Genomic DNA, 23697 nt, shown 5'->3' with positions numbered 1-23697 from the left:
ATCTTACACTTTTTTTTCCCTAAATACAAAGTTGTTGTAACTCCCATCCTGTGTGGCTTAAGCTGGGTACACACTAGACAATGTGCAAACAACGTGATAATTGTTCCAATTTCCCTTGAACTCAAGAACAAACAATTACAGTAAGTGTATACTGTCTGTCAAACAAGTCAACAAAATATATTGTGCGTCATGTGGTCGTTAACGATCTATATAGTACTGTGCAAAACTTTTAGGCAGGAGTCAGTGGCGTAGCTGGCGCCCCCCCCGCCGTTAATGGGGGGCGCCCCCCCCCCAGCTGCTCGTGCCCCCTCCCCCCATCGCCGCATGTTTACCTGTCCGCGCGTCCCGGCTCCCCTCCTGCCTAAGTTCAATTAATTCTATGCAGACGGACCACGATAAAATGGCCGCCCCCATACCGCAGACAGTTTCAGAGAACAGTCTGCTTTATGGGGCGGCCATTTTATCGTGGTCCGTCTCCATAGCATTGTTTGAAGCCAGGAGGGGAGCCGGGATGGGGGGCGGGGGGATTACTATAGCACCGCAGCCCCCTCTGGCGCCCCCCCCGCGACCGCGGGGGCTGCGGTGCTATAGCTACGCCACTGGCAGGAGTGGATAAAATGCTGCAAAGTAAGAATACTTATAAAAATAGAAGTGATAATGGTTTATTTTTGTCAATTAACAAATGCAAAGAGAAATCGAAATCAAATTAATATTTGGGTACTTATGTAATATTTGGTGTGACCGCTCTTTGCCTTCAAAACAGCATCAATTCTTATAGGTACCCGTGCACAGTCACAGAGTTTTTAGAATTCTAGTCAGGTGTATGATTAACCAATCATACCCAACAGGTGACGGTCATAAACCTTTTCATATGTAGGTTAAAACACCAGTCATTAACTGAAACAGAAACAGCTATGTAGGAAGCTTAAAACTGGGTGAGGAACAGCAAACTTTTCTACAAGGTTTATTGAGAAATTTAGAAAAATATTATTAAAAAAAAGTTTATGTGTCATCCTTAAGTTAAATTATGTGTTGAGGGAAATATTAGTTTCTGTTTGTCCACATATTATATTTGAATCCATAAGCACTGGTTTACTCTATTAGTATTTGAAATGTACTGGACCATCAATCCAAGGCACCCCTGCAAGTTCCCCTGGGTACCCCAGGGTGCCACGGCATACAGTACAGAAACTACTGGGCTAGGTTCTCCAGACTGATCAGTGTCAGATGCCATTTGTTTTACCTGTTGTCAGCACCAGTTTCTAGAATGCCATTAAATGCCTTGTTGTCTGTGTTTGTTCATTTGGAATAATGGGATTAAAGTATTCACTTCTTGTTTGAAATATTTCCCAGACACAGCGCTGGAAGGCCTGCTGCAGGTTCCCTAGATGTGGTGTTACACAAAATCTAGGCTTGCTGGTTCTCTGTACATTTTCATTGTCTTCCCAGCTGTAACAGCACCCGATGAATTATAGATCTGTGTGTTTTTCTCAGTCCCGCAGTGTGGATAAACAGCACGCCGTAATTAACTATGACAGTGAAAGGGATGAGCATCGCGTGAAGGACCTCGGAAGCTTAAACGGAGTAAGTGTGGGCGCCATATGGAATGTGACGTAACTAGTAACTATATAGCAACAAAATATGGCAGATCTAGCTAATGCATAATCTTAATGAACACCCCAAAATTATGCAAATTATTGTAGCTGTCCTTTTACTAAAGGTAAATTTGAGCACTGTTGAGTGCCTAGAGATGGAGTTGAATTATTGCACTGGGTGCCGGATGACTTCCCGACAGTCGGGATTCTCACAGTCCGTAGACTGATGTCAAAATCCAGACTGTTTAAAGCCCAACAGTTGGGATATTGACTGACAGGGGCTATTCTCCCTTATAGGGGTCCACGTCCCCCCCCCAGAGAACCTTTGACGAGTGCAGTGAGCCATCGAGCCCGCAAGGTGCTTTGATGTGCTTGCCTCCCTGTCGGAGTACCGGCAGTTGGGATTCCGATGTCTGCCTACTGACTGTCGGAATCCTGACTGTCGAGAGCACATACCGGACCCATTGCAACAAGTGGTGTTTTGTACTTTGTTCTTTCAAAGTGACTTTAATAACAAACCAATTCAAATGGGGTCAATCATATTAGTTCTGAAGCCAAAGCGAATAAGCAATGGCACCTGAATTAAGCCAATCCTGCACCCTTTGCTTAAGATTGCTTGCAACCCTATGGAGGTATGAGTGCCCGGTGCAGGGAATCATCTGCATCTAATAGGATCGACCCCCCCCCCCCCCTCCCCCCAATGTTGTGGTTTTCTTTTTTTGGTTGGAGGGGGGTGGGTTACAGAGTTGGGGGCAAATAAGGACAAAGAAGAAGCAATTTTTACCCTTGGCAAAACCATGTTGCACTCATAACTTTGAAATGCATTAGGCCCAGAATGTCTGGTGATGTCTAATAACCATATCATGTACAGTAGCAGATCAATCTTGTGTATTAATTCTCTCTTTCTCTCTTTTTCTCTCTCTCTCTCTGTAGACATTCGTGAATGATGTGAGGATCCCTGACCAGAAATATATCACTCTGAAACTAAATGACAGCATCCGGTTTGGCTATGATATCCTTTATCATAATTACGGTAGCACCAGGCTTGTACAATGGAATCGCTAGGTCAGAGGCATGCATGCTAGAGGCTGTTCATTCATGTGATTCAGGGTAAAGGTCTAAGAGATCTTTGTGATTTAAAGCAAGATCAGTGGGTGTGGTTTGATTCTCCCTATTCTCTAATTAGGGAAAATAGCCCCTGTAAGCCGGCATTCAACAGTTGGGATTCGTCGGAATTCATTGGACGTCGATTTACTGACTGTTGGGAGGCCATCCGGCACCATACCAGTAATCCAACCCTGTAATGTTTAATAAGTGTCCTTTAGTTCTCCAGGATTCAAATTAATAGCTGGTATTTCATAAAAGCCAATATCTTTTTTCAGTAGTAATGTAGGTTACCAAGCGCGGTCTTGGTGAGAAAGCCGCATACAATATACAATCAGTAGGGTAGTACTCAAGAACCGTCCATCCATTACATGAAACTCCGGTAATCCTACACGCTTTCAATGTTCTAAGACATTATCCTGAGCTGATCGGTGATCCCTCTTACTTGATGAGGTGCGATCATCCTGCAAAAGAACACACATAAACTCACCACAGAACCAACATAAAAGGTTAGTTATATATCTTAGGAGAAAGTCTATTCTTAAATCAAATGCTAATATTCAGTCATCATCATTCTGGCCAATCACAGTCTATTTAGGATGTTTTGGATTTTAATTGCAATCATTGCACAACTGGACTCTGTGCATATTTATTAACCAATCAAAATGATTGGTTGTTTTGAGGCTTACAGTGTATAATGTCGCTCTTCAATCGGATCATAAATCTAGTCCGTCTCCACCTTGAGCCTCTTACGGAGAGAAGTCTCAGCTTGCTGTGTTTTAGTCTGTACATATAATCAGTATCACTGCCAGGAATAATAAATATTGGGTGAATTATTAGACGGTGAAATAATTTGCACATTATGCAAAGACATTGATGATCGTTTGATTGCTTACCATTATGAGTATAGCAAACATCTGTTTTTTCCATAGGTTTGATGCTTGTATTTCGTTTTTTCCTTATCTATTTGTATACATGTTAATATGTACGTGTTGGAACATATCCAGCATAAGGTCCCAGAAGAGGCGTTAAAGGTTGGTTATTACACTACTAATATAAGTATGCAAGATCTGATAACTATAATGTGATAATAAGCAGCCAATCGTATTGCTATAATCGGAGCATAGAGATATACAACCTCTAGCCCGGCGGTTCCCTGCCTTTCTCTTTCCCGTACTCCTGGATTAGGCTTTTCATTTATGAGTACCCCCTCCTCTCATTTTTAAATATCTACAATACTTACGAGTGGAGTGGAAGAGAGTGGTATGTGTGTCCTTATATTAAGGAGTAGTGTGCGGTCCGGAATCTGGTCCCTCTGTCGCTGGCTGTGTTCTCTCCGGGGTTCCCGCTAATGCCAGTAGGATTAATACCGCTGCTTCCTCCACCCTTGTCAGTGCGGGGCAGATGAACACTGCTGTCTGAGGGCAACATAAGAGGCTCCCAGTGGATTGCTGGTCGGGCAAAAGCAGACGAAACCAAGTGATGCAAAGTGGTTCCTCTCCATGACAATGGGAGACTTCATCCGCCATCAGGAGACTTCTTCTCCTTCCATTACTAATATTAGTTTCAAGTACCCCCAACAGGTCTGCAGCGTACCCCAGGGGTGCACATACACCACATTGTTGGGAACCACTGATCTAGCCATTGGACAGATGCAATACTGACTCCAATGTCCTGTTGAATAATTGCCGTCCATTGAGGCCGGTTATGTTCCTCGATAACCCATTATAGGCAATTGTTATATAATCTGATGGACTACAATTTTTTTCTCGATGACTGGTTGCTTTTACGCCTTTGTAATTGTATTTGACCTGTGGTTTTAGCCTTTGTTAATGGACTACCTTGGAAACCTTGTGTTCTATTTATTCTGTAGCACAGGATTCAGGCATCTTCTTGATTTCTTGATGTGCGCTCAATAAACTGTCCCAAATGACATCCTAATTAAATGGACAGTAAAAGCCAAATATGATCCGACATACAGTCAAATGCATTACTGAATTAAAGGCACTCTGCAATCCTTTTGTCTGTGACACTTCTTTAGGAAACAATGAATGTTATTTATAAATAATAATAATAATATAGTATCGTTTTTTACCTATTCTCTTTTTTCTCTTTTTTTTTTTTTTATTGCAAAAAGTCAAAGTAAAAAATGACAGCATGTGGCGCCCCCTGGGGTTCAACAATGGGGAAGCGCAATACATAAAACCTCTTTGGGAGATGGTAGTGTAGCTTTCCTCGTCAATTAACATTTGGTCACTGCAAGTACTTTTATTTCCAGCATGAAAAATATACCAGCCAACTTCAGATGAATTTAAAGACACCAGTCCCCACAAGGGCAGAGCAGATGAGGGAACCGCCTTCTCACGCAGACACCTCGCCTGGGAAACCCGACAAGACGGACAAGAAAGGGCCTAGTGGGCCTAGTGGTAAGTGCCTTGGTTCTACATCTGTCTTGGTTCTACATCTGTCTTGGTTCTAGCCCTTTTTTTTCTGCTACAACTGGAGACAATTATTTTAGACAACTTGTGCAATTGGGAGACTTTTGCAGTATTTTGGGGTGTTTGCACTTAAATTTTGCTCTCCTAAAAAATAATGCGGTGGCGGTGTTCTCATGTGTAAGAGAGTCTTGCTCCGGGTGTGTATGAAGGTGTACTTAGGGGGTGTTAGTTCATTTTGACTGGTGTCAGAGCACTTGTTTTGTTCATGACTTGATACTGGGGTCACGCGGACAAACAGGATGTGATTTGCTTGCCGACAATCAAATTATCGATACGGTTTTGAATCCACCGACTGTGCATCTATAGAAATGATGAATGATCACGTCTACTGTTGTAAGTCCGGCACAGGAACAATGGTTCATGTAGCATTTTACATCTGCAAACACCCCAACTCCTGCCTTCTGGGGTTCCATACTTGATTGTCCACAAACGGTATGTCTTCTGCAATAACAACCTGTAGCAAAACAGAACATTTAATTGTTAATTGCAGCAGAGAATAGTAACATAGCTATATCATTAAACTATATAAGGGGTAACATCAGCACAGCGTGGGGATGTGGGGCTTCCGCAGGAACTCCTATAAAATTGTTTGAGCGTATTTTACGTTATGCAAAACCTGCCTCCCTCTTGTATAACCTGAAACGGTATTTGGTTGATAAATCTACAGTAAAAAGATAATCAGCCAGTTATCACCAAATGTTTGACATTCAAAAGGTCGTCAGGGTCAAAAAAGTCAATGTGACCATGATCAACACAAGTCCATTGACCCGTCCCCAAATTTTTTCAACTTCTTCATTTACCCTCCATGTAAACAGCAATTCGGAGTAGTAAATTTCTCTGAAACATGGCGAGTGAATCAAACTTGCAAGGGTACAGGTTTCCCCTAATTTAGCTCTGATCATTTTAATGAAACCTACAAAAAGACCCAAAAAAAAAATCGTCCACCATTTTTATGATGACGTTTTGACCCTGTCGACCCATTGGGGCTGTCTCTATTTATTCTGTAGATGTATTGAACCACACCCCCTGAAACAATGGTGTTCTATCATAGAGAATTATTGTTACTGGAATTCCGCCAGCTGGTATAGGATGATGCTATGACCTCATAGGTGATCTCACCACATCATAGTGAGTGTGTGGGCAGGTGACATGAATGCGGAACAATCTATCTCTTTGTCACATAAGCTGATGATCTGTCGGATGTTATTCTTGTAGAGCCTTCCATTTATCGCACACCCCTGTACGGCCAGCCGTCCTGGTGGGGAGAGGATGATGCAAATAATAAGCATGAGCAACACGAGGGCAGAAGGCCGGAAGATCCCTACTCAGGTGAGCAGGCCTACTGCATTGTCCGAATTTAAGCCCTACTTGGTAAAAAAAATACAATTGTAATTCTGGTTCCCGGCTCTGCCGATTCAATTAGCCGTAAGGTTCCATGGGACACATAATTTATTCAGGATGGTGCTGTCCATATTCAATATGCCGACAGGGTTATATCAACAGGATATTGCTGACGCTTTTGTAATGTAAGCAGTCTTTGAATATGATGGTATAAAGTTATATTTAAGGTTATATTGCCAACACCATTACAGTGGCTCAAAAAACTATCTAGTCAATTCTCGGGTTCCACAAAAGCCTTGATCGCAACTATGTTTCTGCAAATTGCAAAATGACTGTAATGGAATCGCCCCACACTTCACATCCCCCATGACGTGCATGCAAAACTGAGTGAAGATTACCTACATGACCTCTGTCCACATGAAGCAATTACAGTACGTGTTTACTAGGTGACGTCAGGAATAGTTGGTATTAATTGTAAACATATCGGCATCTACTTCTTATTAATTTAGCACCATCTTCAAGTCAATAAATAGAAATTGATTGATTTCTAATAGCAGCCAGGGACGAAGAACCAGGAACTTTGACCCAGCTTGAACCTTTTACACGGAAAAAAAAATACCCATGTTGATCAGCTAATTATCAGGTAGAAATGCTTGACCTGATCATTTAGTTTTCTGTGTGGAAGGGAGGACAGACTGGGACTACCAAACTCTGTTGGAAAAGGGTATTATTCAGTAGGTGGGCGTACCACGTCTTACATATGTGATTCTGCTATTTTCAGCCTATGCACACCCCTCCCCTTCTATGCCTTAAGCCAGGGGTGGTGAACCTTTTTTCTTCCAAGGGCCGATTGGAAATGGATAATATGCTTCGGGGCTATAGTAAAATTAGCAACTTAAAAATGACCCTGCTTCCCCCATCCCCCGCTCCGGCTGCCGCTGAATAACTGCTGCCGGATGCTGCTGCTTGACGCCTCTCACAAGAACTCGCTCCCGCCTGCGTCACCAACTCACAACCTGACAGGAGAACTCCCCCTTCCTTGTCTCCCGGGGTGGAGGGTGGGCATTCAAAGAGGCTACATGGACCGTTTATGGCCTGCGGGCCAGAGGTTCACCACCCCTGCCTTAAGCCAATAGCTGGGTTTATAATGGCTTGTTGTAGCCTGGTAATTGAGTATTTTTTTTTTTATAGCACAAATAATATTTTTAGCACATTTGCCCTTCACCTATAGGTAGTTCTGCTTAAGCCATACTATACTGTAATTTGCTAACATAGAGGCAGATGTATTAATCCTTAAAAAGAGATAAATGCAAGGGTGAGCGAGAGATAAACGTCCAGCCAATCACCTGCTAGCTGCCATGTTACAGGCTGTCTTTGAAAAAAGTCAGTAAGGAGCTGATTGGCTGGACGTTTATCTCTCTTTATCACCCTTGAATTTATCTCTTGTTAAGGCTTAATACATCTGCCCCACTGTCACTTATAATTGCTCCTTGCTGTGATGAGAGCTTAGTGGAAGCTGTATGAGATGACGCGGTGAATAAGGCTGCACTTGGACCACGGTTACACAGTTACAGTGGGAGTTAACTACCCAAAGGAAGCCCATTAAGTTAGCTAATTGACATTTAGCTTTATTAGAACCTAAATATAACAGTGTGTTGCTTTTTGTCTTCCATACAAACCTGACAAATAGTATAATTATTTTGTCCTGTCAATTCTACTTTACAAATATTTATCTTACACTTGTTTTATCATGAGTGACGAGGAAATAAATCCCTTATACAAAAGCTTTGTAGCCTAAAATCATGGACCCATTCATTCTTTTATTTGTTGAGGAGGATTATAGTTGTCTGTTCCTGCTGTCTACAAAAGATAATTGAGGTGCCGATAGCTTGTAATAGATCTTTATTATAGTGTAGCAAGGCATTGACGACTTCACTCTTCCAACCTACAGTATACCTGGCCACTCCATCCACATAAAAAGATCTAATATGTCCGCAAAAGGAATCACAAGATAAAAGGATGTTTGTAAAAGCAAACACAGACCTCAACCAGTGCCACAATGGAGTAAGCTGTTTACCATTGTCATTGTTCATGGAGTAAAACCCAACAAGGACAAAGTGTGATGGAAAAACACATACACTGGATGAGAACAAGTTGTTTATTTTATTCGTAGCAGGTAGACCGCATACAGGCTTAACCGTTTGGCAACTCACAAGTCACAGCATTGCAGGTTTAAAGCAGGCAATATACAGGCTTCACAATGTGGGTACAACACTCCAGGGTCCACCGTGTAATTTCCCACACTGCAAGCCTATTGCAGCCACTAACTGGCATTGGGAACCCTGACCCTCTGATCTGAACAGACTTTTAACAGGAAACCACAGGTGATGTTAATTAGCCATGATTCCAGCAGACTCTTTAGGAAAACCTGGACCATAGGCAAACGAAGGGGGAGGGGTTTGTGGTTACCCGGAAACCCCCCTCCTCTTTACAAGTTCCTTAAATTAGGACAACAATAGCACTGGTATATAATATGATCAACAGAGCTGCCACCACATCATGCAGTGTAAGGGACAGAGCAGACTTGCTGCACATGCCCAGTGTACCAGCTTCTTCTACCACATTTACTGTGTGTGTGGATCTGAGCCCTCAAGCATTGCAATGGACCAGAGAGCAGCTGCCAGGAGGAAGAGACAGGAGCCTTACCATGAAGTGGGAGTTTGTGAGCTTAGAAAGTCCAGTACTGGTTTTATTTAACGTTTTCTTGACCACTTATCTTATTTAATTATATTATTTCATTACATAAAAATACCAATTGTCAGGACTGTTTCCTCTCCCCCAGACTCCCGTACTTACTCCAATGCGCTGCAGAGTGGGAGAGTGTGGATTACATTTGAAGCCCCCCCCCTAAACATCCTGTGTTTGCCACTGTGGACAGGGCCTAATTAGTCATGCTGCTCTAGATCCTGGGTCATCCTGTTGTTCCACATTCACTTCATGTGGAACTATGCTGTCCCTGCCACAAAAGGTTTTCTCTGTGTTTTTTTTTATTTAAGGCAAAAGCAATGCTGGAAGTGACAATTGCGTTAATTAAAGTATTTTATTTTTGTATTCTATTGTAGAGCTACCAAAAGAGATGTCTCAGCATGAGGAGGAAATGAACGGCAACATTGGGTACAGGGATGCCCTTGACCAGTCACTTTACTCATTCAGGAGAGAGCCCAGCTATTTTGAAATCCCCACAAAAGACTTTCAGCAACCGGCCAAAATCGCAGAGGCTCAGGTCCATGAAATCCCTACTAAAGACACCGATTCCGCCACACCGCCTGTTGTGCAGAGCCATGCTTCCTTCACCATCGAGTTTGATGACTGCCGGCCTGGGAAAATCAAAATTAAAGACCATGTCACAAAGTTCTCAATGAGACAGAGGAGGTCAGGAGGAAAGGACTCTGGTCCAGCAGAAATGCTGAGCGTAGAAAATAAAGTGGCGGACTGGCTGGTCCAGAATGACCCAAGTTTAATAAGAAGGCCTTCTCCTGGAGAAGATGCTTACAGTACTAAAAGTGACCTCCCCATTCACAGCAGAACGCTCAAAGGTACCGTAAGCCCATATTGTCGGGAGATTCCCACATCCTGGTGCTTCTATTGATCCTTTCCTTGTCATAGGTGCCGAAACCGTGGGTGCTCCGGGGCCCGAGCACCCACAGCATGGGCCACAGCAGCGGGGTCCCAACAGCGGATATGCTGTCATCAGCGGGGGTCCCTGCGGCTGATGGGAACTAGTAGCGGTATTAATACTGCTGCTAGTTCCCATCTTCCGCAGGGACCCTGCTGCTGACGGCATATCCGCTGCGGGTACCCTGCTGGATCCAGGATCCCCGACGGGTGAGTCCCCAGGGGGGAGCGGGGGGTTGGGTTTGGTTGGGTTGGGGTGGGGTGGGGTGGGGGTGGCAGCACCCACCGTAAAAAATATACATCGGCGCCCCTGTTCCTGGTGCTTCTATTAGGGGATGGATTCAGGTTGGCTCATAAAGCACATTTGGTTTGCTACTCGACAAAACCATGTGCAATGCAGGTGGGGCAGATGAAACATGTGCAGAGAGAATTACATTTGGGTGGGGGTGTACTTTAAACTAATATCTATATTGCAGTGTAAAAATAAAGCAGCCAGTATTTACGCTGCACAGAAACAAAATAACTCCCAAATCTAACTCTCTCTGCACATCTGCCCCACCTGCAGTGCAGCATGGTTTTGTCCATTAAGAAACCAAATGTGCTTTGTGAATTAACCTGAATCAGGCCCTTGGAATCCTTCCCGACAGGAAGTGGTCATGCACGAAATGGTTGGGGCCTAAATATTTAGTCTGTGTGTTTGTGTCCTTTTTGCCCCAAATGGCATGATATGCATGGCTTAATTTGACGCTCCACCACAGGACTAAATGTGCCGCTTGGTAACGTAAGTGCACGCCTAGTGCCTGGTGGCATCAAGGTGACCGAACCTCCTGAAATCCTGCCCTGATTGGGGGTCCCTGTGCTACAGTCTGCAGGGGTAGACATGGGTCCCCAGGCTGCTAGCTGCAGGGCAGGTTGAGGAATCCCTAGACTGCTGCATTGAGGTATGTGTACCGTGACCTGCCCTCAGGGGTGTGTATTTTGTGCCCGTCTGTGTCCAGTGACTGGAAGTCGGCTGAGTGCAATAATGCCACACTGTGCAGTGGTGGGCAGGCCGTGTGCATCCTGCCTCATAACCACAGGGAAAATATATATATATATATTTCATCCTGATGACACTTTGTGTAATTAAACTGAAGCGTTGATCGATATCCGGTATCCTGCGCCATTATTTACTGCATTTCTTATGGCCCATGAGCGCTGCTTTTTGTGCTTTGGATTATGGAATTTCCCATTCCCATGCAAGTTGACGAGGGCCATCAAAAGAGGGATTGAGAGACCGTATTTGGTTATACAGGTTGAGTCTCCCTTATACGTATATCCAAAAATCGAAATATTCTGAATTCAGAATATTTCAGGGTTTTTGTTTGTTTTTAATCTCCCGCAACTTTTTTTTTTATACTTACCTCCTCCCCTTGTCTCCAATCTCGCTTAGTGTAGTGGGTGCTTATGATCACAATACTTGTCACAATCCAGTTGGTATAAAGTCAATTAAGCAAAACATGTAGTAGCTGCAGAGTTTAAGTCGCACGCTGCTGCTGCTGCACATACATAGCCAGAAATGTCCTAGGTTACTCGTGCATTGTACTTTTTTGAAATCGTGGAGTGAAGAAGATGCACAGTTGGTAACTGTGTGGCGGGATGCATGGTACGTCTTAGACTCATGGGGGGTATTCAATCACCGACAACCATCTTCTGATGGGGGAGAAGGCCGCCGGGCCCTATTCAATGCTGTCTTACTCGACAGCATTGAGCAGGGGGATCTCGCAGAGAATGACTGACTTCACAAGCAGTCGGGCTCCTTCTGCTGGGAACGGCCAGGAATTGCCGATTCCCGGCCACTTCTCGCGGCCACACCCCTTTCTCGCCCCACGGCAGGTGGTACATTGAATCCAGTTGCGATTTCTTGGTCGAGTTGACCGAGAGCAGTACAGGGTCACGGCTGTCGAGCCAGCTTGACAGCCGTGACCCCACATTAAATACCCCCCCATATCTGTGGCATGCCAAATGGGGGCTCTTTGACTTAATTTGAGAATAGATCAATGAGGACTAATCTGTACATGGTATTTTTAGCACTATAGTCTCCTTGGGTAATTATCCATAAAAATATTCAGTTATACAACTATAATAAATGAAGCCTTGAAGACCAGCTAAGCAATCCATTCAACTTACCGAACACATTTTTCCGAAGTGTTCAGTGGTTTTAACTATAGATATGGAGAGCCATAGCGGAACTATGTTTGTGCGCTACTGGCAATTTGAAATTAAGGCGGTTTCAGCCAATGTCTTTTTTTTTTATTAAGACGGATTTAATTATTTATCCTTTTCTATTAAGGTAACCGTCATGAAGATGGCACACAGAGCGATACAGAAGATCCACCGGAACCTGTTGTAGAAAAAGAGGTACCGCCTCCCGACAATGGAAAGCTTCAGCGGCAGATAAAGCGGGAGGCGGAAGAATTACTGCACAATCAACAAGCATTTGTCATCGAGTTCTTTGACGATGACACACCTCGAAAGAAGAGGTCTCAGTCCTTCACGCACAATGTAAATGCTTCTCAAAACGATTCGGAACCCAACAATAAAATCAAGCCTGAAAAACGAAAAGGACCTTTACCTGTTGAGAAGCCAAGTACTAATGGGACATCTCCGCCTGTGCCAGCTGCCAAATCATTGACCAACTCATCTACATTTCCTCAGAGGTCTAATTCTTTCAGAAGAGAAAAGACTGATGACCGAATAAACACGAACGCTCCTCCAGCCGCCAAGCCCCCAGTAAAAAACTTTGGAAGCATTGGGAAGAAGTCCAAGCTGGCTCAAGAGTTTGTTGCTGAGTATTTGCGCAAACAGGCTGAGGAAGTGAAGGAGGCGGCTGAAAAACCTATGACGTTGCCTCTGTTAACAGCGGTAACGCAACCCTCCGCCAACTATGTGCAGCCGTCCACAATAGTTCCGGCACCATCAGCACCTATGACTCAACCCTCCGATATTCGAACTGCAAGAGTGAAGAAGAATGAAGAGGAGGACAGTTTGAGCGATGCCGGAACATATACAATTGAAACAGAGAATCAAGATAAAGAAGTTGAAGAAGCCAGGAAAATGATAGACCAGGTAATCAACGTTCGATCTTTGAGGAGAACTAAACAATCATTTTGCATTTTTTTTCTCTTAAGTAAAAGGACTGTTTTGATACTAAAATAGCGGTTTGTCATTTTATCTGTATTTCCCACTAAACAGAGCAGAATTTTTTTTAGTTATTTTTGTTGGAAATAGTATTAGAGTATTAATCTCACATTAATCTCTTTTCATCTCAGTACAAGTTAAAAGCATGTAAAAAATGATGGCTTCTGCAATGTACTTTCACTTTGAGCTGTGACCATTTTTATTTCACTTTGAGCTGTGACCGTTTTTAGCCCACACACTCTCCAGCCCATCCCCAGCGCCTATCTGTTCCTACCTTTTAATCTCTGCCTTCACAGCTCCCTCTCCCCACATCCAGAAAGTTTGAATCAGATTAGTGACCCTGAACAATTGCTTTCACTTTCTGTTATGACATCTTTTGGTACACAGAGGAGTAAATTGGTCCGTTGAGTGGCCTCTAGTGGTAACTGGCAGTACTTCACCTCATTCATAGAGGTAAGGAGTAGATAGATAGATAGATAGATAGATATCTCCAAAACATTATGCCCAAAACATTCCAGGTTTGGGCACTCAAACAATAGTTTGAGCGACGTTACTGGGACTAACATCACTCAAACTCTCTAATGGGCATGCATACGGGTCATGCACGCCGGCATGGGGGACAATTGAATAGTTACGTTAAACAATTGCATTGGCCCCTATGAATCCTTTGCTGCTTTCTACAGTTTGAGAGGCTATGCCCCCAGGAGATTGAGACACTATTCTAGGGGACCCCCACGCCAACCCCTATTGCGGCATCTTCCCCCTTACCTCTGCATTTAAATGCCGCAATCCGCGGGTCTCAGAGGAGGGGGCGGAGCTAAAATATCCACAATCGCAACATTTTAGCCCCGCCCCCTCCACTGAGATGCGAGAATTAGGGTATTTTACATTATGGGGCAGGGCTTAATGACGTCACGCTCATGCCCCCCCCCCCCTTCCCCCGAACTGCAGCTGAAAGTCTCCTCTCCGGGCTTCTCCCGGAGAGGAGGCTGATAAAGTCGGCAACCCTGCTCTATACCTGGCCTGTCTGAATTCTCTGTGCCCAGTGAATTATAGAGTAGAGGGGAGACATTACTTGTGCACATTGGTTCTAGCAGGATGCTGTCAAGCGAGGAGGCAGCACTGCTGCAAATGTAGTGATACCAGTTGGTAGCTGTAACTTGAGAAGTCCATTCATGTGGTTAGTGGGGATACGATTTTAAACGGTTAGTAAATTAGTGATGCGACTAGAACAAAGACATGTTTAAACTGAATAATAGCTATCAATTATTTTACTACTATCTATTATTATTTATACTTTCATTACTACTATTATTATTATTATTATTATTGCTATATTATTATTACTATTATTATTAAGTTACTAAGATAACCTTCTCGGTAAACCGTAAAGCTTGTATTGTTCCACGCACAAAGGGATTGGGATATTTTGCATATTTTTGGCTGTTTATTTCCTGTTATTCAGCATTCTTATCTAGATGGAACTAATGGCATTATTTATGACGTCCTCATTTGATGACGTATGACACACTGGGGCAGATGTATTAAGCCTTAACAAGAGATAAATGCAAGGGTGATAAGGAGAGATAAACGTCCAGCCAATCAGCTCCTTACTAACTTTTTTCAAACACAGGCTGTAACATGGCAGTTAGCAGGTGATTGGCTGGACGTTTATCTCTCTTTATCACCCTTGCATTTATCTATTGTTAAGGCTTAATATACATCTGCCCCATTATTCCTTACAGACAGCTACGTAAGCAATTGCTTAGTTTAGGAAGGAAAATCCGAGTGTACTGAATGTAATCTCCTTTGTATGTAGGTATTTGGAGTGTTTGAACCGGAGGAGTATTCAAAGATTTCCTCTGCAGTATACAGGCCTGTTATTAAACTGGAAAAGGAGGAATCTTGCCTGACTGAGAATAGTCTCCATCACCAGGCCCTAATACTAACCACAACCCACACTGTAAAAATAAACAGCGGTCCTCAGACCGATGTACAGGTAGGTTCAGGAGCCACCCATCGCGGTTAATGTACTGAGACAGAACCTATATATTTTTTTTACTTTGCAACGGTCATTAGCACCTTACTATAGTCTTTGGGGCAGATGGGGGGGACAAATGTGGTGGAGCGATACCTCTCAACTTTATCTCTCGCCTAAACATTATCCACTAGTATTTTATTATTTTTTTTACCATCAGAATAGTGGGTTCCTAATGTATTGTGATGTCCAAATGCATATCTGTAAATTAAATATATACAACCAACTTGTTTTTTTTTTGTTTTTGTTTTTTTTGTTTCTGCGACTAATGTTTACAGGCTTCAAAATCATCCGGCTCCAATGCCAAAGGTGGCCAGAAATGGGTTTCTCGATGGGCAAGCCTTGCTGACAGCTACCCTGATGCCTCTCCGACTTCTCCGTTAGAAGGCCAGAAGTTGGGATTAAGTGGTGATGATGGTAAATAGTGTAAAAACTCTGTAGAGTAAAATCTTTTATGTTTATGGATGGGCTCAACTATTTTGAGGTTGTAGTTCCTGGAGCACAGTGGACGTGTTTTTTTTTAGAAATAATTCTATTTTTTGCTGATCTGCCACATGTTTAACTTATACTTAGACTGCTCTTGAGTCACCTGAAGTCTTTTGAATTCTTTCGAAATTAAAGTTTGAGCAGTCTAATGTTTTTTTTTATATAAATTGAGGTTTGATGATTAGGAATCAGCATAGAAATGCAGTCATTTGGTTGTAGCAGGGGTTCTCAAATCCAGTCCTCCGGTGCCACCAACAGGTCATGTTTTATGGATTTCTTTAATCATGCACAAATGGTTCAGGATTAACTCCCCTGATTCCACAGGAAGGTGGGGGTACTTAAGGGTTGATTTTGTTGGGGGTACTTGAGGGTTTTGCGAACCTCTGAGATGACGTAGAGTTTTTATGATGCTTACAAAGCATCTTTTAATCTAATTATCCTTATTTATTTTTTAAAACATCTTTTTGGAAATAACCATCCATCCATTGGCTAATTTCCTCCTGTTTAGGAGATTTTATTGAACACATGGAAATCCCTAGTGAAGGTGATCCTGGTTTCCCCTCAAGGACAAGGCGACTTCTTCCTCAGCTCCCACCCAATGACAAGTCTGAAAGCTCTACACCAACTATTTTGGTCTGTCCCGAGTCCTACGCAAATGTTCCTCAAAAAAAGGTGCCCGAAGAGAATGGGAAAACTGTGCCTACAGACCCAAACAGTTTACTGTTTATACAGGAAGATCTAGACCCAGACAGTCTTAGTGATGCCAGCAAGTCAGATGATGGTATTTTGTCTAATAGAAATTCTAAGCAACTATCTAATGTGTCTAGAAATGAGTGGAGGAGAGCGAACATTGGAAACCAGGAAGCAAGTGTTCAGAGAATAAATAAGATTGCTAATGAACCAAAACCCACTTGCTTTAATGTAGGAAATAATAGCGAGATGGGAAGTTTATCCCATGTAAACTCAATGCTGCCCAGTTTAGAGACACACAAAGAATATAAAGGTCATGATGTGCAAATGAAACCAAAAAGTAGCCCGTACTGCATACAGGAGCCACCAAGCAATGGAAAGATGGCCAACCAACTGTTGAAAAAAGAAAATGAATTAGCAAGAGATGCGGTATCATTTGTAAGGCAGGAAAGTTTTACCAAAGACAAATCCAGCAGCAACATCTCTCCCAATAAACTTCCACATATCTCAACTCATCCCCTTCTTAAAGATTTGCATGTGACGAAGTCAAACACGGACTACAGTCAGGAGACACAGCAGATCCTAAAAGAGACTGAAAATGCTTTAGCTGCTCTAGAAGCCAAGCTTTTTGCTCAAAACAATCTTGAGGAAATAGAAAGCGTTCCTTTCCCGCAAGACGACTCCTTATCGGCAGATTCTGATGTGGATACAGCAAGCACGGTCAGTTTGGTAAGTGATAAGAATGTGCCGAGTCATCCACAAAAGGGCAGGGTGGTGGGCCTACACAAGGAAAAATCTTCCTCTTCATCCTCCGTTCAGGATCAAAACAGCCAATCCAGTGCTCGTGAGAGGCTCTCTGAAAAACGCAGAACTGGCCCTGCCGATGGAGGGAGCAGGAGAGATGTGAACAAAAGGTTTGACATGAAGCGCAGCACTGGAACTCGTGGTTCACTAGATTTCACAGATGAGGAAAGAAGTTCCAGTCTTCCTTACATACCGGTTGGTGACACCGTGTCCTCCGATTATGAACATTCCTCAAGGAATCTCTCCCGAAGAAGACCTCATGCCCAGTCCACCAAAGAGGATGTGAGCAAAACGACAGCAAATTCTCAGAAAGTTCAACAAGCTCTTACCCGTTCAAATAGCCTATCAACACCCAGACCGACAAGGGCATCAAAGTTACGTCGTGCCCGCCTTGGTGAAGCATCTGACAATGAAAGCGTGGATACAGAGAGGTCAAATATTAGTCCAGAAGCTTCTTCTGCTAACTCCTCATCTGCTAAAAGTTCTAATGAATCTAAAAAGCTTTCCCGACTTGATATTCTGGCTATGCCAAGAAAACGCACTGGCTCGTTCACGGTTCCAAGTGATTCTGAAACTTCTTCACCAAGAACAGGATTTTCAGGCCGTAGCATGGACAACAGTTATGCAGGTCGCAAAGCAGTCATGGCTGAAGTTAAACAACCAATCGTGAAACCACTGGTGCCTTCAACGAAGCAACCATTAAGTAGAGCGCGTCCTGGTAGCGTCAAGTACCCCTCCACTTCTAGTGAGTTTTGTTTTTTATTCTACGGTTATTTTATATCGCTAATCTATTGAATTTTGATTTTCTTAAGGTTGAAGTGTATTCCTGGTACAGTTTATAAGTATTTATTTTGTATAGATAATATTTTTATAGTTTTTTAGTGTTGCAGTTTTGGAATCAAGCATTCCGTTCCGTTCGAGATCGTCTCAAGGCCATTGCTGATTATCTTTCCTGGTGCCCTTTTGTAAACTTGTGATTTGTTTTGCTTTTGAAATTAATCTAAAGAAACATGCCATTGTTTGTAGCTGGCCGAGTAGAAAATGTTGGCTTTTGCTGAATGCAAAAAAAACAACACAGAAATGTAAGTTCCGAGGATGCAGACATAATAGATCTTGTATCTAAATGAATTGGTTTTCACCCCCTCTTGGTAGCACACTAACCTTTTTAATTCAGTCTGTAACTCCATCACTGGGTTTTATATCTCTCCTTTCTGAGCCTGTTTTACTTTTTCATAGTTTAGATAATTCATCAATATTTTGTAGATATTCCAGGGGAGCTTATGTATTAATGTGTGTGAAGCCGCAAATCGTAACAAAACCTGTATTGTGCTAGAAAGTTCTCACTTTTAGAAATTTGTGAAATGGGGATAGATGTATCAAACAGTCATTAGAAAGAGTGAATCAGTGGAAAAATTGCCCACAGCAAACCAATCAGCATCTATCTCGCATAGGGTGGCCAATCCCGGGATCCGGATCGGCGGGGTCCTGGGATTTGGCCACAAAATTGGTGGGATTTCAATTTTGGGATTGAAGTATCCAAACCCGGGGGTTTTGGGATTAGACTGTGCATGTGCAGTCTAATGCCGGGCAGCGTCTGAGCACTCGTTCATATGCTGCACAGCTGTTCCCGATCCCTGCATGGCTGTTCCCGATCCCTGCATGCATCTCTGTGCACTGTGACGGTTAGAGGTCACGCAGCTCAGGCCTCACCGCTGCATCCCTGCTCCAGACCGCACCTCCAAGACCTGGCAGCATAGCCCCCTCTACTGCTGCTGCCCACCCACTTGCTCACTCTCGCAGGCACTGCTGCTATCTGCCTTGCTCCCAGCCATTATGTAAGTAAATGCATGGTTGACCGGTTTAGGGGAATGGGGTGTTTTTTTTGTTTTTTTTTTTTTTATTATTGAAGTCAAACCCAGAATCCTAGGGATCTGGAAATTGAGCATTTTTCAATCCCGTATCCCATAATTGAACCCCCCCCCCATATCCCCCTGGTTTTGCATCCCTAATATCGCATTTATATAGCGCACTTGATAAATGGTTCCTCAAAGCTGATTGGTTGCTATCGGAAACTTTCCATTGGTCCACTTCTCCACTTTTTTCAATGATTGATAAATCAACTCCATGGTTTAATTTAGTTTAGATGCTGCTTAGCAGTTAGTTCATTACAGGTCTCTCAAAGTTCCTGGCTAACTTAATTTGTGTTAACTTTATACTTATGTATATTATTGGGTTTTTATCTGTTTTATAATTTTTTTGGTACTTGTGTAATAGCACGGCATCCGGCTACGCAACGTTTTCAGCGTAGGCTAAGCAACGCTGTCAGCGTAGCCCAACGGATGCCTAACGTAGTTAGCGTAGTGACTCCGCGGCAGCCCGGCTCCTGTCCCAGGCGCCCACAGCTCTGTCCCCGGCGTCCATGGCAAGCCTAGTAAGCACCTCTCACACAGCGCTGCTAACTGCCAGATCCCCTGCGGTGCCGGACGCCGGCGGAGAGGGGATCATGCAGGCGCCGGCAGAGAGGCACTCCAGCTGTCTGAGACGCAGGTGATTCTCAGACGCAACCCTGCCCATGTCCGCTTCAGGGAGAGCTATCTACGTCAGCCATAAGCGTGGCGAGCACAGCGCATTACGCATCCCCCCCCCCCAACCTGTTCATACACCCACTATCCACGTTGGCGTGGAGTTGATTTTATAAATTGTGTTGAGCGCAGCGAGCTTCCGAGCCCGAAGCATGGCGAGCGGATTACTTTACATGTATTCCGCGTCCCCTCGTGGGGCGCGCTGCGCTCGCCACGCTTCGGGCTCGGTGGCTTGCCACACTTTATAAAAACTACTCCACACTGACGTGGATAGTGGGGGTATGAACAGGTCGGGGGGGGGCACGCTTCGCTCGCCACGCTTTGGGCTGGCGTGGATAGTGGGGGTGTTTCAGAAACACATATCTGACAGGGACGCTGACTACGCTTTCTATGCTAAGCAGCCGTGGAAACACTATGCTACTTCTGACTGACTACACTAGCCGCGCGAACACTACGCTGATTCTGACAGAAACACTATGCTAACTATGTAACGGGCGCCGTGCTATTACACAAGTACCCTTTTTTTAATTTGCGGTTCCATCACATTACTGCATACGCCACTCTGTTCATTTACAGTCATATTTATGTTTCTTTTGTTATAAAAACATTGATTTATAGAAACTCGGGCCATGCAGGGAACATTACAGCTGCTTTTGGGCTCGCCAAGCTACAGATTGTTATCCACGTAATAGAGCGACAATGTATTGGTCAACAAGTCGATAGATCGACACCATGTGGTCACATGCATTAAGTACACAAGGATGACAGGTTTAGAAGATTGACATCACAATGGTCTACAAATGTTTTTCACATATTCCCCCGATATTTGCTTGATTTACTATCCAAGTGGAAATCTATTAAGTATAGTAATCTATTGCAAGTGAAGTGAGCCTGCGAGGGTACACATTTGTAGTGATTGTGGTCACAAAACATGGAATATACAAGATTTGTCCCATAAATGTGTGTCTACCATTGCCATGTCAGTCTTTCATCGGTCAACCTGTTGTACCTGCCTACCTATTGTGTGTCAACCACATCTAGTCAATCTACAGACTGCTGACCTGATCATTGTCGATCTATTTTAACACTGTCCATGCTGACCTATGCCTATCTTGTATTTTACTCTACCAGACCGTTGGTGAATTGAGGCTGCACCGCTGTAAATTATTTAATGTTGAAAGACCTAAATGGCTCAATGTGATCTGTGCTTCTACAACAACAGAAACGTACATGGCTGTAAATCCTCGCAATTGAATACGTAATTAGTTTTTCTTCTAAGGGCTAGACTTACTAATGCATTCGTTGCTGTAACTGGTGCCAGTTTAACTCTGATTTCATGGTCAGAAATTTATAACCAAATTTTAAAAAACAATTCTGACCGTGTGCCTGTTACTGTTAATTGTGCATTATTATTTATCTTGCCCTGCGTTACATAATCGAGATTCTTTTCTGTTAATTGTTAAGAAAAAAAGACCTGATCTAATCTTTTCACAGACTTCTTGAGCCAAAATACAAGTTTCTGTTCCAGGAGACCATTTTTTTGTTTTGTTTTTTCTCTCCAAAGGGGAAATGTATCAAACTTTAGGAAGTGGAAATGGAGAAGCTGCTCGGATTGACCAATCAGCTTCTTCAGTTAAAAGCTAATTGGTTGCTAAGGTCAATTTCAACACAATATCTCTCTAAGAACCGCTACTGTTCATCTCTGCCCGAAACATATGTACTAGGTTTTATAGGTCAAAGGCTACAGTAGCAATTTGCCATCTGATTGTTGCTTGGTACAACTGTGACTGACTTCGTGATGATTATGTTTCATAAGAAGAGCTTTTAGAGAAGAGGACTCTAAAGACTCCGTAGGGCCCTAGGGGACGGATTCAGGTTGACTCAGTGAGCAGCTTACTGAGTGCCACCACAAACGCTCACCACCCCACCCGCTGCCTTTTCCCTTCGGTACCATGCGAGCATATGTGTAACAAAAATACTTTGCAAATAGAAGTCATTGAAACATGACTTTTATTTGTGTGCGCCTGGATGAAGATGTGACGTGTGGCTGAACTCCTGTGATGTCAGCCGCCTGCCCCGGCAGGCATTGGCCCACCCGCATACCCATGGGAATGCCTAGCCGTTTCATGGGGACACCCATAAAACACTGGGCGTCCCATGGGCGAGCCCCATTCCAACCACCATCCGCCCCAGCCTGCCCCGATGCTTGCTTATGGTTTGGCGACTATGCAAGTCGCCGAATCCATTCGCAAAGGGGGGCTGCGCATAATAGACCATGAGCATGCACAGTCCCCAAAATATAAGGACAGGTCCGAACTCACTAAATTGCAAGTCAATCAAAATCACCCCCTAGGTTCAGTAGGGCACCCTAGCATTTTCTGTCTTCTGCGCGTGGGCAGATCTTAGGGAAAATTGTGCAGTGGCCATTTTCCCAGTGATTTCCTTACTGTGCCGACCTCGGACTCCAGAGGGTCAGTATTGAAAAAAATGGATACAGGATGTGCTGTGTGGGCCCTGGAATCCTGGGGCCTGAGTGCACCTTACACACTGCACCCATTATAAATATGCCAGTGAGTTTCATACAGGATAGCAGTCATATTTGTTTGGCAAAGTTAGCCGCAGATTGGAACCAAATGTCCAAATCTTCTGTTGCGTAGCTGGCTAAGTGGAAACTCCATTTATCAAAGATAATAAATGGTGATGGTGGCATTATCTATTTATTAGTATTTTCTTATATAGATCCAGCATATTCGTTCTGATTTACAATTGGTCAAAACCATTACAGAACACTAATAAAACAAAACTCTGTAACTAACTACAGACAGACTAAAAGCTAAGAGGGTCCTTCGTGCAAGCTTACACTCTATAAGAAAATAAGCATGGTAGACAGGGATACTGTATGTGTTGCATATCAGTACAGCCGGATTGCAAAAGTTCTTGGTGGAGTGTATGTTGGCCTTAGGCCAGTCGAAGCATGAGAGTAGAAAGAGAAAATATGTAAAGTTATGAGAGGACTGTGTTGAGGGGAGGTATTTAATAGAATAGCTTAATGAGTTAACGTGGGTGGTCCTGGAATTTGCTAAGCTGTCTCAAGCGGCAAGTTCTCAGAAAAAGTTTGAAGGTTGGAGGTTAAAAGAAAATCTTTCGTTAATAGCCTTATATAAGGATTTAATTTTGAATTTGTTAAAAAAAAAATGGACTGAGAAAACAAAGCAGCAGAAGATGATATTTTGCAGGGAATATCAGGGAATTGCATTAAATAGATTGTAGGGGTGAAACTGTGTTTTGGAGAAGACCAATAAGGAGACTTTTTTTTGTTTGTTTTTGCAGGGTCTTGAGTGACATACACTAGTATTCTGGGTATGTTTATTAGGTGCATGATACAGGATTTGGAAACCCATTCAAGGGTAGATGTCCTAACCCGTGAAAATGTGGAGAGTGATAAAGCCTCTCATATACCTTGGAGGGGCATGATGGATCGATTAGATCTACAATGTCTAGATAAACAGTCAGTAGGTCTATATGGTCAAAATGTCAAGAATGAAAAGGTTGACATTCAAAAGGTCGAAGTGAGTTTTCATATATTTTAGGGTCAATGTCAACACGTCGACATGGGCCCTCAATTACCTTAACATCTATCCTTGCATGGCTTGCTTCTCTCGCCATGCTTCGGGTACGGTGCCTCGATATGCTTGGCACATTAT

The 23697-nt window shown here is 43.4% G+C and overlaps 1 protein-coding gene across 8 annotated transcripts in view; it reads left to right on the top strand.

Annotated features, from left to right (window-relative positions):
• CEP170B (centrosomal protein 170B) overlaps nucleotides 1-23697 on the top strand; it is a 69144-nt gene that overhangs the window by 25418 nt on the left and 20029 nt on the right. For all 8 annotated transcript variants that reach the window (XR_014466183.1, XM_083166246.1, XM_083166247.1 and 5 more), the window contains exons 4-13: nucleotides 1495-1584; nucleotides 2529-2609; nucleotides 3677-3733; nucleotides 4978-5125; nucleotides 6413-6526; nucleotides 9661-10134; nucleotides 12546-13321; nucleotides 15213-15392; nucleotides 15710-15848; nucleotides 16426-18156. Coding sequence is in view for 7 of the 8 variants with exons in the window: in XM_083166246.1 (XP_083022372.1) it covers nucleotides 1495-1584; nucleotides 2529-2609; nucleotides 3677-3733; nucleotides 4978-5125; nucleotides 6413-6526; nucleotides 9661-10134; nucleotides 12546-13321; nucleotides 15213-15392; nucleotides 15710-15848; nucleotides 16426-18156 (3790 nt within the window). In the remaining variant the exon portion in view is untranslated. The remainder of the gene's footprint in view (nucleotides 1-1494; nucleotides 1585-2528; nucleotides 2610-3676; nucleotides 3734-4977; nucleotides 5126-6412; nucleotides 6527-9660; nucleotides 10135-12545; nucleotides 13322-15212; nucleotides 15393-15709; nucleotides 15849-16425; nucleotides 18157-23697) is intronic.

This window comes from Crinia signifera, chromosome 12, assembly GCF_055691185.1.
Source record: "Crinia signifera chromosome 12, ASM5569118v1, whole genome shotgun sequence".
Classification (NCBI taxonomy): domain Eukaryota; kingdom Metazoa; phylum Chordata; class Amphibia; order Anura; family Myobatrachidae; genus Crinia; species Crinia signifera.
Note: the sequence above shows the minus strand (reverse complement) of the source record. Positions and strands in the feature narration are given on the sequence as shown.